Raw genomic sequence first — 15,399 nt, 5'->3', positions numbered from 1 at the left:
TATGTTCTGCATATTGTCAGTTTAAATGTTTCCAGATTTGGAGGTTTGATCTTATAAACAGTCTTTGACTAGTTAGTCATCACAGTATTTCATTGCTTATGTTTCAAATTACCACTTGCTTATACCTTTCTAAAGCGGCTCATTAAAGGAGTAACGTAAAAAAATAACAACTTTAAATGTTTAAAAAACCTAAGTATCTTTATTTTGACATGTCACAATGTCATGACAGAATAACAGCTGTCATTCCGTCAGCTGTCCAGAAGAAAACAGTAAATTACAGCAACATCTGTTTTTCATCAAACTTGCACCTTCTTGCTCTGTATACTGAAAACTGTAACTTCTAAAACAAAAAATAAACCTGCCCCAACAGAAAATGACTCGAAACAGACTGGATGTGGCTCTCCTAGGCGACCTGCCAAGCTCTTCTTTTTACACAACTTCCAGTCAAACTGATCCTCAGAAAAGTATCAAAAAGAGTATGAATAACAGTTCAGTTTAATCTGTCCTTTTTTTCTGAGGAAGGGCAAGCTAACAAATATATCTGCAACTGGAACCTAAGGTCAGTAATACATAATAAAGTTGTTTTTGATAAAAATAGTTGCACATTGTGATCGTATCCATAAGATGTTTTTCCAGGGACAGTTATAGTAGCATACCCAACTTCTCTACTAAATGTTTGGTTTTTTGGTTTTCCTTGGCTTAGGAAAATATGCGTCTTCAGACATACATCCTAATGGAGTGAAATAAAGGGGGGGGGGGGGGGGAAGCAAGTTAGATATCACTTGAAAATTTGATCTGTCTTGGGAAGTTTGGGGTAAGGAGTGTCCTCTGTTGGTGTTATTTTATATACGCATGGTAATCCAGGAGGTGAACTAATCATGGCAGTTCTTAACGACTTAAATAGTATTTTGCCACTTCACTTCTTGTGCATCTCACAAGCAGTGCAGTTGTGGATGTTTTCCAGCTGAATCCATTAACTTAATTGCATAACTCTGAGTCTGAAAATTAATGCTAACTTCTGAATACATCAGCAAAAGAAGATAATTGTGTCATCCATTTACTTACCATCTTCAGGAGCAACTTCATATTCCTTATCTTCCAGCACTTCATAGTCAAATTCTAGTAGGTCTATTGGAATGGTGTATTTTCTGGCATAGTTCTGCTGGGCACCTGTTAAAAACGCTTGAGTGAAGAAGAATCCCGAAATCCAGAAGACTGGTGGAGGTCCATTTTCATACCACAGCTGCAGCAGCAAAAGAAAGAGGAGTAAAGAAAAAACACTGCCTTTTATTATTTAGGAAAGCAAATATTTGCTATAATAACAGCAGAAGCGAATCCAGGATTGTCTTTTTCTTTTCTGAAAGCAGTGGAAATTTGGGTGGCTGCCATGTCTTTTTAAACAACTTGTTTAAAATGTCACTAGCTTCTGGTTTAAAAAAAAAAAAAAAAACAACCAACAACCAAACAAAAAAAAAACACACACAGAGAAAAACCCCAACACTGTTGTCTGGAAAGACTTTGCTTATGTTAACGATAGTCTGAGTAAGTCCGTTAAACGTGTATCGTCCTTGTAAGTTCATCAAATGAGTGTTCAATTCTCCTTTTCTCCCTTGTTACTGAAGGCTGTTCAGCATTCACCTTTGTTTCTCTGTGCAAATGACATTTTTTTGCAGGCTGTTTTCTCTTTGAAAGAGTTTTATTCCACTTCCAGGGCCAAAGTCACGTGTTGTGAGTGTGTAGAGCAAGGTGAAGATGAGGAGGGAGGATTTCTTCATGAGGACAATATGTGGCCTAATTAAAATTCTATTGATTTTGTGGGATGGGGAGGTTTTGTTGTTGTTGTTGTTGGGGGGGGGTTTGGTTGGTTTATTTATTTTTTTTTTAATAGCTTACACTGTTGAGGCCTCTGTATAAAGATGATTTTTAAAAATCATTTGGATTTGGTTGTAATATATGTGACATCTGTTGCATTGCAAACCTCAGTTTTGAATAATGTTTGAAAAAATTCTACAATTATCCGCTGCAGAGAATTACAATGAAGACAACTAAACTAGTTGTCTACTAATAAGTAGGTTTCCTCCGAAGAAATTAAAAAAAAACCATCCTCATAGCTACTGGCAGTTTTCCATTTGTACAAGTTTAATTTCTGTCTTGGATTCTGTTTAAGAAATGGCACTTTTGTTCTTTACACATATTGCTGTCAGGCTTGCTACAGATGAAAGTGGAAGTTACTGAGGTGTGCTGACTCCGTAATGTGTGTCCAAAAACATAAAATAGAGGTTGTCTGGAAGTGCAGATTTCGTAAATATCCTCCTAGACCTGAAACTGGATGCTTCTTTTGACTTTTTTTTTTTTTTGGGGGGGGGGGGGGGTGGTGGTGGTGGTGGTAATTTTTTGTTTAATTTACTTTCAAGTTTTGGTTTTAGATCTTTTGTCTATCTTGGGACCTGTTCTTACAACAGGTATGTAGTAGGCAACCTGCTATGAGATTGGTTTTCTTTGGTTGATTGAGATTACTAAGCCACAGAACGGTGTGAGACTCGATGTTACTCATTTAAAGTCAGTTTGGGGAATCTGCAATCTTACAGGTGAAGGAACCCCACAGATTCTCCCTAACTCATCCAGCTTTCTTCTCCAGCACTCTACTGAAAGCTTGGGTGTTTGACTTCAACATAAGATTTTGTGTTAAAATGTTTTACTAATTTAAATTTACTCACTGGAGAAGAAACTCAACAGTATTTTCCTAAGTTCTATTTTAACTAACTTCATTACCACCACCAGATCTATATGCAATTTAAGAGGCCCTTAGTAAATTCACTTCAGAAGGCAAACTCTGTCATACAAGTATTAATGATGTACTGCAGCGCTCTTGATGAGGTGTACGGTACGTGGCAAAATGTAGTGCTTCATTAGATGCTGTGATGAGCAAACAGCTATGCGAAACAGATACACAAATGAATTGAACTTTACCTGTCAGTTATTCAGTGGAAGTAACTTGTGCGTGTGTGTTCACTTGTGGATATGTCACCTGACATCAATAGACAAAAATAATAAGCGGCATTGAACAAAACTGCGTAAATGGGGTGTGCTCACCTGTAAGAACTTCAGTCTGTTAAGGAAGTCAGTCACATAGCTGCCCAGAGGCTTGAGGCTTGGGTAAGACTTACTCATCCATAGTCCTGGAATTTTGCCTTTCAGAATGCTGTTTACCACTTCTTCCAGTTCAGCAGACATCACTACTAGCCCCTAAAAGAAATTTTGGAAAGGAAGATATCAAAATACTTTCATAAATTCATAGAATGGTTTAAGTTAGAAGGGACCTTGAAGATCATCTAGTTCCAACCCCCCTGCCATAGGCAGGGACACCTTCTACTAGACCAGGTTGCTCAGAGCCCCATCCAGCCTGGCCTTGAACACTTCCAGGGATGGGGCATCCACAGCTTCTCTGGGCAGCCTGTTCCCGTGCCTTACCGCCCTCGGAGTGAAAAATTTCTTCCTGATATCTAATCGAAATCTACCCTCTTCCAGTTTAAAGCCATTCCCCCCTCATCCTATCAGCCTTGCTTTAACGATTAAAAATCAACATAGCTCTTTGTCCATCAGATGCCATGAGTTTCTAGCTAAGTCAGACAGGAGCAACACAGAAAACAAGAAGAGTGGACATAATAGATTTCCTAAAAAGTTACTGCAGTCTTCTGCCTGATTTGGGAGTTAGTCACTAGATTGGGCAGGGTAAAGGTCCATAGCCTTCTTTGGAGAAAACTGACCATACTGGAAAATTCTTCCTTGCCATCCTTCTGCAGAAATGTGGTCTTCCCAGAGCACTTCTGAGTTTTCCTAACTGTATATGCTCTTTTTTTATTATTATTTAAAGTTTCCTCAAAACTCTGGGATGTACATTGCTGTAGTTACATCAGCTTGTAGTTTGGCTTTAACAGGGAGAGGAGTGCTGTTTGTTTTGGTTGGTTTTGGTTTTTTAAATGCCTCCTCAGCCTTAAGCTATAATAGGATAAATAAAAATTACCCAAACTGACTTTTTTCTGCTTTTTTCTGTATTTTGCACAGCTGTAGCTTTTGCTTGCTACTGAGAACAGACATTGACTTTAGACTGTGATATCTTAACTGGAATCCTCACTGGGAGTAATTTGCTGTTTGAGGTGTTGAGGAGATCTGCTTTCATCTGTAAGAAATTGTGTGAGGTGCTTCAGTCTTTTGTGACAGTGAGGCAGAAAAACAGATGTGAACCTAGTTACTGCCTGTCTTATTTGCTAGCAAATCTGCAGTTAAGAACTTTCTCTTTTGGTTTCTCTATGTAGGCACAACAGTACTTTTATACTCCACTGTACTCCTATCAGTTTTAAGATACAGAAAAACAAATCAGTGTGGAATCTGGATTCTTTAAAGTGTTTGACAGACCAACCTGAATCTGACTTCAGGGTCAGTTCTCTAAGGTAGAGAATAATAACATATAATAGCTCACAGATTGAGTTTAGGTTCTAGGTACATGCCTTTAAAGGTTCTCTTCAGCTCACCTTTATTGCTTTCTGGATGTTAACACATGAGTCCCGTATTGTCTGCAATAACTTGTTAAAGCGTCCCATCTCTTGGACAAGCACAGTATTCATGCTTTGAGTATAAGTGGTTGGATATCTTCTCATTGCTGCTTCAATGTCAAAATTTGGAGGGAGTTTGCTCAGGATGTCACCTGTGACTTCATGAACAACTTCATCGGTTGATTTTGTACCACCACCAGATGCCTGAGACTAGAACAAGTCAAAAAATCGGATTTTGTTTGAGGAAAAGAAAGAGGACTCAGGAGACTGAGTAGTTAAAATGCAGGAAAATAGAGCTGTTATAATGGCATTGTTTAAAAGATCATTACAGTTCCAACCTTCTTCCCCTGTTATTGCAATTAATTTCTTTCAGAATTTCCTATGTTATTGTCATAGGTGTTATATAAGAACAAACAAAATGTGCTTTCCTACAGATTTGTGTCTTCGCTTTTTGCTGAAATCTTGGTTCCACTGTAAACCAGTCTTTCTCCCCCGTCTCTGATGTACCCATCAGCACCACTGGACTGGACTAAAACTGGCCAAGAAGTTGAAAATTGTGAAAAGCTGGGGGAGTAGAAGATACCTATACTGCCTGTACAATCACAGAAGCTATGTTTTCTTAAAAAGACAGTCAGGAAAAAACCAAAACCAAAAGAGCCTTAAAAGATTCTTAAGTGGAACAGTAATTTCACCAGAATGGTGATACAACACAATAAGGTACAATAAAAACTTGGGGGGGGGAGGGGGGAAATCTGAACCTATCATGTGGAGATAGAGTAGAAAGTTATGGTAAGATGGTGTGTGACTTTTACTCTTTACATACCTGTGTGAGAAGAATGTTATCAAATAACAGTTGTGTTTCTGACTGATCCTTGGTAATATCAGCATTTGAGTTCATTCCAAATATCTCTGGGGAAGGATTCAGTGGAAGTGTCTTTGTATATTCAATATAGCTTTGGTACTGAAAAAAGGAAAATAAATAGTTTATACTAAAAAGGAGATGCAGAAACAGCCAAACAAACCCATGACAGGCTGCAAGCTGTGTCTCAAAACCACTACAAACTTTCCTAGTGTAATGAATACAGCATGTAAACTAAGATATAAAAGGAAATACAGGGGCTGACAGTGCTTCACAAGTTCCTTTCTTCACAAAGGATTGCCTTTGTTTAAATAATTTTTGACAAAATTTCTGACAGCTGTTGCAAATTCTCTTACCCAGTAAGATACACAGAGCAAGGGGCTGCAGCCCTTTACTGGGCCCACTGCTCGCACACTACCCACTTTAGTTGGTAGTAGTTGGGGTGGTTTTTTGCATCATTTCCATTTCTTAGAAGTCACTGAAACAAGTTCCAATAGAATGTGAGAGTAAGCCAAAAAAGTGATCAGTGACAGCAGTAAGCACCGAGACACATACCAATGTGAGTAAGAATAGATCTGTTTTTGAAAAAAATAAGCTGTTGGTAATTTTGTTGTTCTGGGATACTTACATCTCCTTCAGGAGGAGCAAAATAAAGGCCGCTTGGATCAAATTTATAATCTACATTTGTAATGATTTCTGAGGAAAAGAACATGTTTAGAACGCTACGGAGTGTACGCCGATCCCAGTCATCAGTGACTCTGCCACCATAATTACATTCTCCAGTCATATAGCGAAGAGCATCATATGGCACTTCCTGAAAAAAAGGCAAGACAATGATCTGGACTGCAGCCTGGCACTTCTGGTATAATTATACTTTATTTGGAAGTAATTCAGAATTCTCACTGGAAAGTTTAAAAGCTGTTATTTACTTCTGCTAGTTCATGCTTGTACCACTGATCTCCTGATCTTCAACTACTTTAATAATCATCTATCAAGCCACCCAGCATTGCTTCTTTTGAAGAATAACAGCACCAAAAATTTCCATAGTAATGCAGCTGGAACTCCCCTAGTATAAGTTTATGAAAAACTTTTCCAAAACAATCTCTACTTGTTTGGCTACACATACTTCTAAAATAAATGTATGCTGTCACAGGGCCATAGCTGTCCTCATAACTTTGGGGTTTTTTCTTACTTTTTTTAGAAAAAGAAAATCAAACATGTTTAAAATCTTGAGGTTGGGAGAAGCTAGACTTCTCTTAGGCACCCAAAAGGAATAAATTATGAGTGTTAAGAGATAAATTATTTACAGGAAGTCATGGCAAGAGCAGGTGATATGCTGAGAACTGAGATAAAGCAAATCAGTACCAAGAATTCTGTTTACTGCATACAAATTATCTTTCAGGAAAAAAAAAAAAATGCTTCCCTCCCTGCTAGGCACTACATTTACCCATAAGCTTTGGTCATATAAGCCGAGGGCATCCCTCTCAGACCTCCCCCTTCACTCTCCTGCAGGAAAAGAAACACCTTTATGAAGTTGCTTTCTCAGTCTGAATCACCTATTAGCCACACTGATAACCAAAACCACATCCAACTGACAGTGGTTTGAAAATAATACCCCCTTCCTGTCCCCAGCCAGAACTTTTAACAGATTCTGGCCATAGTGGGTTGCTTAGGAAGCTGAAACACAAAGAAGTGTCATGTATTGCTAGAAAATTCCAGAGAGGCTTCTATGAAACACTGCCTAGCTCCACAAACAGGGAAGGAAATGCCATCTGCCAAATTAACACAAATAGATCAAGGTTGTTATTAACCTGCAACAGTGCAGGGTCTAGTATTATCCCTATCATCGAGTGAATCGCAGTTAGCAATTAAGTGTTTAAGTAAGTATGACATTTTACAGCTTGCAGTAACATCCCCGGGAGCTGAATCCACAGCTCTTGCCTAGACACAGGCTAAGGTTACAACGAATAAGGCAGCTATAGGGACCAAACGCTACTCTATTTTGCAGAACTTCTAAATGTAATTTGAAAGTTTCCCACATCAGTTATATACTGATCATGGTATGCTAACCACTTAAAATGAATGTGATGAGCGCTATTGCAAGTAGACCTTGGTTTCGAATTCACTGCCCCCACTAAACCGTTGCCGTGGCAGCACTCAGCCTGCATTGGTCCATGCACTGACAGGCCCAGAAAGTGCAAGCAAGGACCAGTGACTGCTGTGAAAGGTAGCCGTACCTCATACTGGTCAAGGAAGATATGCAGCTGCTGCACACTGATGCGCAGGTCTGTCTCATTGAACTCGTATGGGATGTTCCAGCCCAACGGCCCAAAATTCCTCCTTTCTTGCACCAGCGCGTGGAAGAAGCAGAGGCCATACAGCAACGTCTTGAACTCAGCCTTAAAAACCAAATGCAACACTATTAATAATTCATGGCTAGTTTAAACAGTTTCATTTTTTCTCACATCCTGCACAGCAGTGCTGTCTTTGAGTCACTCAAAACCCAGCAAGTCCTGCTCTCATAACACACTGTTTATGAGTCAGGGGTAGCTTTCATTTTTAAAGCTATATATCCATTATATGTAATTAATATACATGATGTGTATGAGACCATGTACCAATGAATACTTTTTTACACCACTGTATTATAAAACATTGTTCACACACTATTTCTGTTTGTTGGTTTGTTTTTTTTTTTTTCCTCATTATCAAGATAGATTTCAGGCCTTTAAAGAAAAACTTCGGATGGGAACTTTTGTTTTTCAATTGAGACCATTTAGCAAAGTATATGACCTGATTGAGAACAACAACATTAATTATAGTAAAATAATTTAAATATGCTTGCAAACAGACATCTAATTATGAAAAGAGGTTAAGGGTTTTTTTTTGGTCTTACTTTTTTAAAAAAAAACTAGAACTGCATTATTGACATACCACAAAAGCTCAATTGAAGACTAGCAGTAAAATGAAAATTAAATTTACTTCACTATTGCCAGTAATCAAAACCAGTTTCATTGCAGTCAAAGACAACTATTTAATTTGGGAAGTTCTTCCCCCCAGCCCATACATACACAGTCATCAGGGTCTGCTTTAACTGATTTACAAAGTTACAATACAACATTACTAACAGGTTTTCTGCAACTGGTGAAAAAGTCAGGATCAGATATTGGATCCATCAGGTACGAACGAATTATATTGGCCCTTAAGCCTTTTGGTGCTTCATTAGTCATCTTCACTCCATTCTGAAGTACAGACACCGGAAAAGTGGCAGATGGGTAACTGGTGAGCCAAATTCGGAAATCTGGATGTGTTGTATCAGGGTTTAGCTCCTACAATAAACACATATAAAACCAGGCAATTGGAAGACACAATAGATTAATATACACCCCTAGTGTTATTAAAGCAATTAAAAAAAAAAAAAAGTGGGAAAATACACCAGTCCAAAGTTTAATTTCTTAGATGCTTATATGTGATTATAGTGAAAGTCACAGTTATGAATGACAACTTTGCTTCTACAGCTGGTGTGGTTTTATTGAAGACTTCAGTATTTTGAACTAAAATTTGCCCTTTCTGTGCATATTTGTGGAGTATACGAATAAAACCACATGCAGGCTCTGTACCATAAGAGCAATGGAATGTATACTTTTCCCATTTACTGCATTTACTGTCATACAGCTGTTCTGGGAAGGCCTGTAGTAATCATACGTACACATCAGAAATGTGTTAAGTATATTAAGGGCGGGGTGGGAGCATGGTAGAAAGAAATGTACGCTCATACCTCTTTGGAAACTTACAGCTGTTCAAAAGTAAAATTCCTTAGCATATGTTTTTCTGCAGCAACAGACATATGATGAAACCTCCTGGCCTGAAGACACCATTGTAGTGGCTGGGATTTACCATTCAAGGAATGGGCCAGACCCACATTGTTTGTGAGCACTTTCTACACCAGCAGTCAGACGGAAAAAGACAGAATCAATATGTGATGATTACCCTTATATAACGGGAATCATCATGAAAAACTCTAAGCTGGCTATTCAGTCGCCCGTATGGATCAGACATGCCTTCAAAAGTATTTTTAAGAAAAAGATAATATTTTTTTTTACCTCACAGATTCTTTCCAGTATTGGCATCCATGAACTCGCTAGATGGCAGTTTTGCAGAACTACCCATGTTCCTTCCTTTACTGCCTTCTCTATCATTTTCATGGCTATCGGGCCTTGGCCTTGACCAAGTGACAGTGAACTAAGCTTTGAATCACCGTATCCCTGCATATAGAAAGCATATTATAAGTAAGAAAGAAAAATATTGCATAAATACACAAAACCTTCTGGTATAAGAGTTCACATATATATGTATTCTTGAAATATTTAAGGTACGCTATATTTTTAAAGTACAGTTTAAATCCTTTTTCATATCATTCCAGTTGAAAAAAAACCTCTTATCTATCTCCCAGTGAAAAGCTCCAACTACTCATCAATTCAATCCAGAACTGTAAAATTCTGACAGTTTCAAAATACTCCTGAAAACAGTATGCTCTTTAAGGATGTAGACAACCTACTACAAAATGCAGGATACATTTACAGCTTGGTGGTTGGAGACTTTAAGTATGTCTGTCATTCTCAACAGCACAGAATTCTGACAGAATAATAGTCAGGAAATGCAAGAAAAACATGTTAACAGAAAACAAAAGCTTTCTAGTATTATAACAGTATCCTTCTACATAAGAACTGATTTAGGCTGTTGAGACGTTTTTGTTTTAAATGCTATAATAATGCCAGTCAAAGCCAACAAAAATCCATATTTGAATTCCAAGGTGTAAATGGCACCCACAATCATAGAATCATAGAATTGTCTAGGTTGGAAGAGACCCAGTCCAACCATCTACCCTAATCTACAATCGTAAGGTTCTATACTACTACAGTGTTTTTAAATTAAGTAATATATTACACATAATGCTTATTAGAAAAAAATACCATTTTCAGATAATATCCCTTACAACAAACATTTAAATCACTATGGTTTTGTTCCATTTTTCCATTTGAGATTACAATAACTAATTAGTCAAATAGATCATGACATCACAACATTATAAAATATGCCAAAAATATTTAACATACAATTTCTTATAAACAATAGACAAATTATTCATTCCTAAAACCAATCCACTTGCATTAATTAGTGCTTTGTGTTAAAGAGAACCACGAGATCAATTTTAACATGGTTTTGAGCAGTTAAGAACAAGTTTTTGTGCTTACTTTGGCCTTTCAGCTTCTACTTTAATAAAGTTCGTTGCTTCATACAAACATTCGCATGTGCATACACACACAAGCATCAACTATATTAAAAAAGTCTGGAGATACTAAAATACCTGATCATCAGCAAACTTCAGAAGGGCTGCCATGGGGTCAGTACCAGGAGAAAGTATAAATATCAGTGGTGTACAAGAGTGACTATCAGAAAATGCTTTTGACAAATCAAATGGAGGTGGCTCAATAAATGGACGTCCCAGATTATCAATGATAAAATCCTGCACCATCGGTATTATCTGAAAAAAAAAGGAAAAAATAGAATTAGTGTCCTATTTTTGCGTAAGCATTAACACATATTACTCTAAACATTTTAATATAAATTTTAAGGACAGTATCCCTCCATATAAAATTAGATAAAAGTACAGTCCCAAAGGAGTCAATGATTTAGCATGTGTAAAATCCAGGCAAAAAACTGACTTTAAGCTTGAAGATGGTCTAAGAGGGTTGAAACTGGAACGCCTATGCAAATGATCCTTAATCTCATTTCTGTCACCACATCTGGACAAACTAATGTGCTGGTATAGGAAGCTGGATTTTTTTCTGCCCTTACTCCATCTGTACTATGGAGAGGATTTCAATTTTCATGTCTCATAATGCAACACCTTTCAAAGCTGTTAAGATCTTGGCTTAGAAAACTGCTGTGTACAGCAGTCTTGTAGACACTGCTGTTTAAACTTCCCACTGAACTTAACCGGGCTCTGTACCAAAATGAGAGGCAATTTGTAAAATGACAGCTTAACGTTTTGATCCTTGCAGATATGATTCTTTTAAATATCACCATTCATTCTATCTCTGGACACACTCTGGAATATGTTAAAATAAACACCTCCCCTTTAAAGAAATGCAACGGTATTTGCAAATGTGATAGTAACATATTATCTCTGAACATGAAATTCAAGAAATGCTAAAGGTTTCAAATAGCAATGTTAATTCAACCACTTTGGTCACAATCAGTATAATATTTTTTAAAACTTTATATGTAAAATTGCTATATTCATAACTAGATATTTTAACTTGCATTTTTGACATTTCAATTACAAAATTTGTAATTTTCATACTGCATTAGCATAGATGCTTTCTGTTAATATAGTGTAACCAAGTAACAGAATGTGACACAGGGGAGAAAAAGTTCCAATAGCTTCCTTTCTCTTGATTATCCTGCTCATAAACTCATCTGTGTTTTTACTTACTTTAAAAACTTACCCTGCTTTACAGGTGCAATGTGTCACCAATTAGTATAATGCCTTAAATTTGAGAGCAGGAGAGAGGCTCTGGCCTATCCTCATTGCAGGCTTTGTAGATGGAGATGCTCTTGAAAGAATTTGCTTCGGCTTCCAAGCTCTTGAGTGATTTTAAGGATATGTATGAATATGAGAATCGTTTAAAAACCTTCACAAAGTGGCCTTTTACAAAGAACTGCAAGTGCACTCCAGAGAATGTAAGTTTAAATGGATATTTTGACTATGCCTTATATTTTATATACTGTGCTTGAATGTGAAGTCATTGTTAAATATATTCATGTTCAAGAAAAGCTGTGAGCTTCCACTAAGCCTGAAGAAAAAGTTGAATACTCCAACTTTCCTCTGTTCCCTGCTCAGAAATACTACAGTAGGATGACTGGCTTCTGCATGTTCAGTTCACTCATCTAGCTATAGAATTGACTATAGTTACCTTTCTTGCTTTCACTTTTTTTTTGTCGTTCTTGTCACTTAGAACTTAATTTCTTGTATTATGTAGACTTTCTGATTTTCATTCATAAGAAAGAAGCCTACAGTAAAAGAAGCAAGGAATGATGGCTACTTAAAATTCAGAAATTGAAATTACTTAAATTTTAAAAAACTTAATATTTGTATCCCTGCAGGCTTTGGCTTGAGAATTAAAAAAGTCCACCCGACTTCTATGTTGCACACACATGAAACTTCCAGGCTGGATCTCAGATGAGTCATACTGTAAGAGTTATCTGAGAAGGTCTGAAGTTTTATAACTGAAACAAAGTTACTTAATTTTTAGTGTTCTCACCAGATGCGTTTCTAAAGTGACAGGAAAACACAGAAGTTAAAGATGTAGTATTTTACTCACATAATTTATATTTAAAGTTTTTCTATGCCCATGGTCTTATGCTATGTTTTTTTCTCTGAAAATATTCTTTAAAGTCCTGGCTATGGCAGATCTCACACGCAGCTACTGAAATGCCTGTGTTGCACGGCATCTACTAGATGATATCTAGTAGAACAAAGCTACTCCAGTAGCTTGCAGATACCACAGCTATGCAGAAATCCATTCACTACTTGTAGCTTATTCTTTATTCCTTTACTAGTTGCTTATTGACCTGCTTGCAGTCCTCACGCTTAAAATTTATTTTTCAGCATGATCTGTGCTGATAGGCATTGTGCGGAAAGGCATTATTTACAAGCTCTCAAACAGCTTGCTGATGTGAACATGAGCATTGTGTTGGATGATGCTCTAAACTTCTAAACTGTCACCTGCAGATGGCAAAGGCGGGCTTTGTCCACTGTCCCAGTGCAAATGAACCAGATGTGGCAAAATGTTTCTTTTGCTTGATAGAACTGGAAGGTTGGGAACCAAATGATGACCCATGGTAAGCACAACATTCTTGAAGTATTCCTCCAAACTTCTTTGACAACGTCCCCTTACTGATTATAAAATTACCAATTTCTCTGTACCAGTTCACCAAACGGAAGCATACGAAAAGTTTCTCTTACCCAATAACCTTGAAGTAGTTCATAATTTGTTAATTATATCCCATGCAATTCTTTATAGTGCTTTCATTTTGCCTCCAAAGAGAATGCTTTTCATTCAACAAATGAGAAAACATTGTCAACTCGGTCTCTCATCTTCCCTTGTATCTTCCCATCTCACAGCTATCTTTTATCTGACATCCACTAAAATATATTTCCTGTGTTTTCTGTATGAAACTTTTTCTTCTGAGAGATAGTAGAAGTACTGAAGAGGCCTGTCTGTTCAGATTTCTTCATCTCTTGAAATGTAACTTTCATGGGTTTAATATCTGTTCTTATTCTGGGTTTACATTGCAGGGAGGAACACACCAAACGTCACAGTTGTGGCTTTTTATCTCTTACTAAGCACTTTGATGACCTAACAATGGAGGAGTACTACATGCTGGAGATGACACGGCTGAGAACCTTCCTTGTAAGTGTTAACCAATTAATACAAGATTCAAAGCTAGAATGTAAACAAGAACTTCTAACATTTCCAAGCATCAGCAAGGAGTGATTGGGTAAGGCTAGAACATGACTTCATCTGAAGTGATGATTTATGTGCATTATTGGCTAAGAAATCTGCACCTAAACTCTTCTCAGTGTATATTGTCTAGCTTTTGAAAGAAAACCTGTTTCATGTAGAAATGTTTTTCCAACAACTCATTACAGCAGAAAAAAATATCTTGGGTGCAAGACCCAATCAATCCAGGAAGCTCTACAATGAGCAGCTCTATCTTTCTCAAGAGTAAAGAACAACGCATGTGAAAAGAAAAAAATTTGACCATATCATTGCTTCACATGTCCACTTTTACAGTTTAACTAAGCTTGCAAACTTTAAAGCCCAAGTTTTACAGTTATCCAGTTTTACTTCTCCCCACTTCTAAGACATCATGCATGCCATAGTGTTGACATATACAAAAGCATACAAAACTGAGGTGCTTCAACTAATTGATCAAGATGAGCGTATCTTTGATATATAATCTTAATGCTATGGATAGGTAAGAATCAAGTGAACCAAGTTCCCTGATGAGGCACAGTAAAGGTTCTGCATCTTAGTTCCTGGTGGGTTTGCATAAATAAGATCTTTGCCTTGCTAATAATGTTCTGTATTGAAAATATACCTGGAGACTGTCAAGGTTAAGTGTTTAAGTTCTCTATAACACAGACTCAAATACATAAATACAGGACCGCATGCTGCAGTGGGAGTAGTCTTGAAGGGTGGACTAAGAGTGAGAAGATGGCGTGGTTATCTAACCTGAACACTGAACGATTTAGAGCAGTGTTCCAAGGTACAAATGGGGTCTTGGCCATAATATTACTTTATTTCAAAGTACAGCAGGCTCTAAGTTTTGAATGTAATTGAACAAGACAGTTAAATTGCTCAATTGAAAGTCTCAATCTTTTGCTTTGCTTTAAGTGCAAAACTGGCAGAAGCATAATAAACTCTTTTGAAGAAGAAGTCACTGCAACAAGGCAGCGTCTTGTGGATAACTTTGTCTCCAAGCACCAGTATACACCGCCACCACCAGTGCCTCTCCATGCTGATCCTGCCAATACTGCCAGTCAAACAAAAATCCAGAAGTGAAGTGTAAAGGCTGACTCTAAAAGTTTCTCTTTATACAATACAAAGATATTTTCATCTGAGTACTAATACAAAGCTGAACAGTTTTGTGAGGAAGCGCAGAGAATTCCTTTCATAGGATCTCTGGGACAGAGGTCATATATACTAATTCCTATCTTGCACAATGTGCTTTGTCATTATGGCTAGGTGTGGACTAATAGTAGTCCCACTAACCTGTGAATATATGAAAAATGTCTAAGCAAATACTTATATTCTGGTTTTTAGTAGATTGACTTTTTTTGAATAAAGATTCACAACTGTGAGCCTCTCTTGTGACCTGTACTATGTTTGTAAGACAGTCTCTCAAGGAGAAAGA

General features: G+C 37.3%; 2 protein-coding genes across 2 annotated transcripts in view; one reads left to right on the top strand and one right to left on the bottom strand.

The window, feature by feature from the left end:
* Positions 1-15,399, bottom strand: part of DNAH7 (dynein axonemal heavy chain 7) — a gene marked incomplete at its 5' end in the record, with an annotated part of 117,347 nt that overhangs the window by 1,008 nt on the left and 100,940 nt on the right. Inside the window, 9 exons of the mRNA XM_082483985.1 lie at positions 1,066-1,243; positions 3,094-3,246; positions 4,533-4,763; positions 5,377-5,514; positions 6,041-6,226; positions 7,650-7,811; positions 8,541-8,741; positions 9,516-9,677; positions 10,781-10,957. Coding sequence (XP_082340111.1) covers positions 1,066-1,243; positions 3,094-3,246; positions 4,533-4,763; positions 5,377-5,514; positions 6,041-6,226; positions 7,650-7,811; positions 8,541-8,741; positions 9,516-9,677; positions 10,781-10,957 — 1,588 coding nt within the window. The remainder of the gene's footprint in view (positions 1-1,065; positions 1,244-3,093; positions 3,247-4,532; positions 4,764-5,376; positions 5,515-6,040; positions 6,227-7,649; positions 7,812-8,540; positions 8,742-9,515; positions 9,678-10,780; positions 10,958-15,399) is intronic.
* Positions 11,942-15,047, top strand: LOC309672020 (baculoviral IAP repeat-containing protein 5.1-like; the record flags this gene model as incomplete). Its single annotated transcript, XM_082483425.1, is given in 6 exon segments — positions 11,942-11,959; positions 11,961-12,020; positions 12,022-12,159; positions 13,211-13,320; positions 13,778-13,892; positions 14,880-15,047. Coding segments are annotated over 6 exon segments (609 nt in total).

This window comes from Vanellus vanellus (genome assembly GCF_965231255.1).
Source record: "Vanellus vanellus genome assembly, chromosome: 5".
NCBI classification, from domain to species: Eukaryota; Metazoa; Chordata; class Aves; order Charadriiformes; family Charadriidae; genus Vanellus; species Vanellus vanellus.
This window is presented reverse-complemented; position numbering and strand designations above follow the sequence as displayed.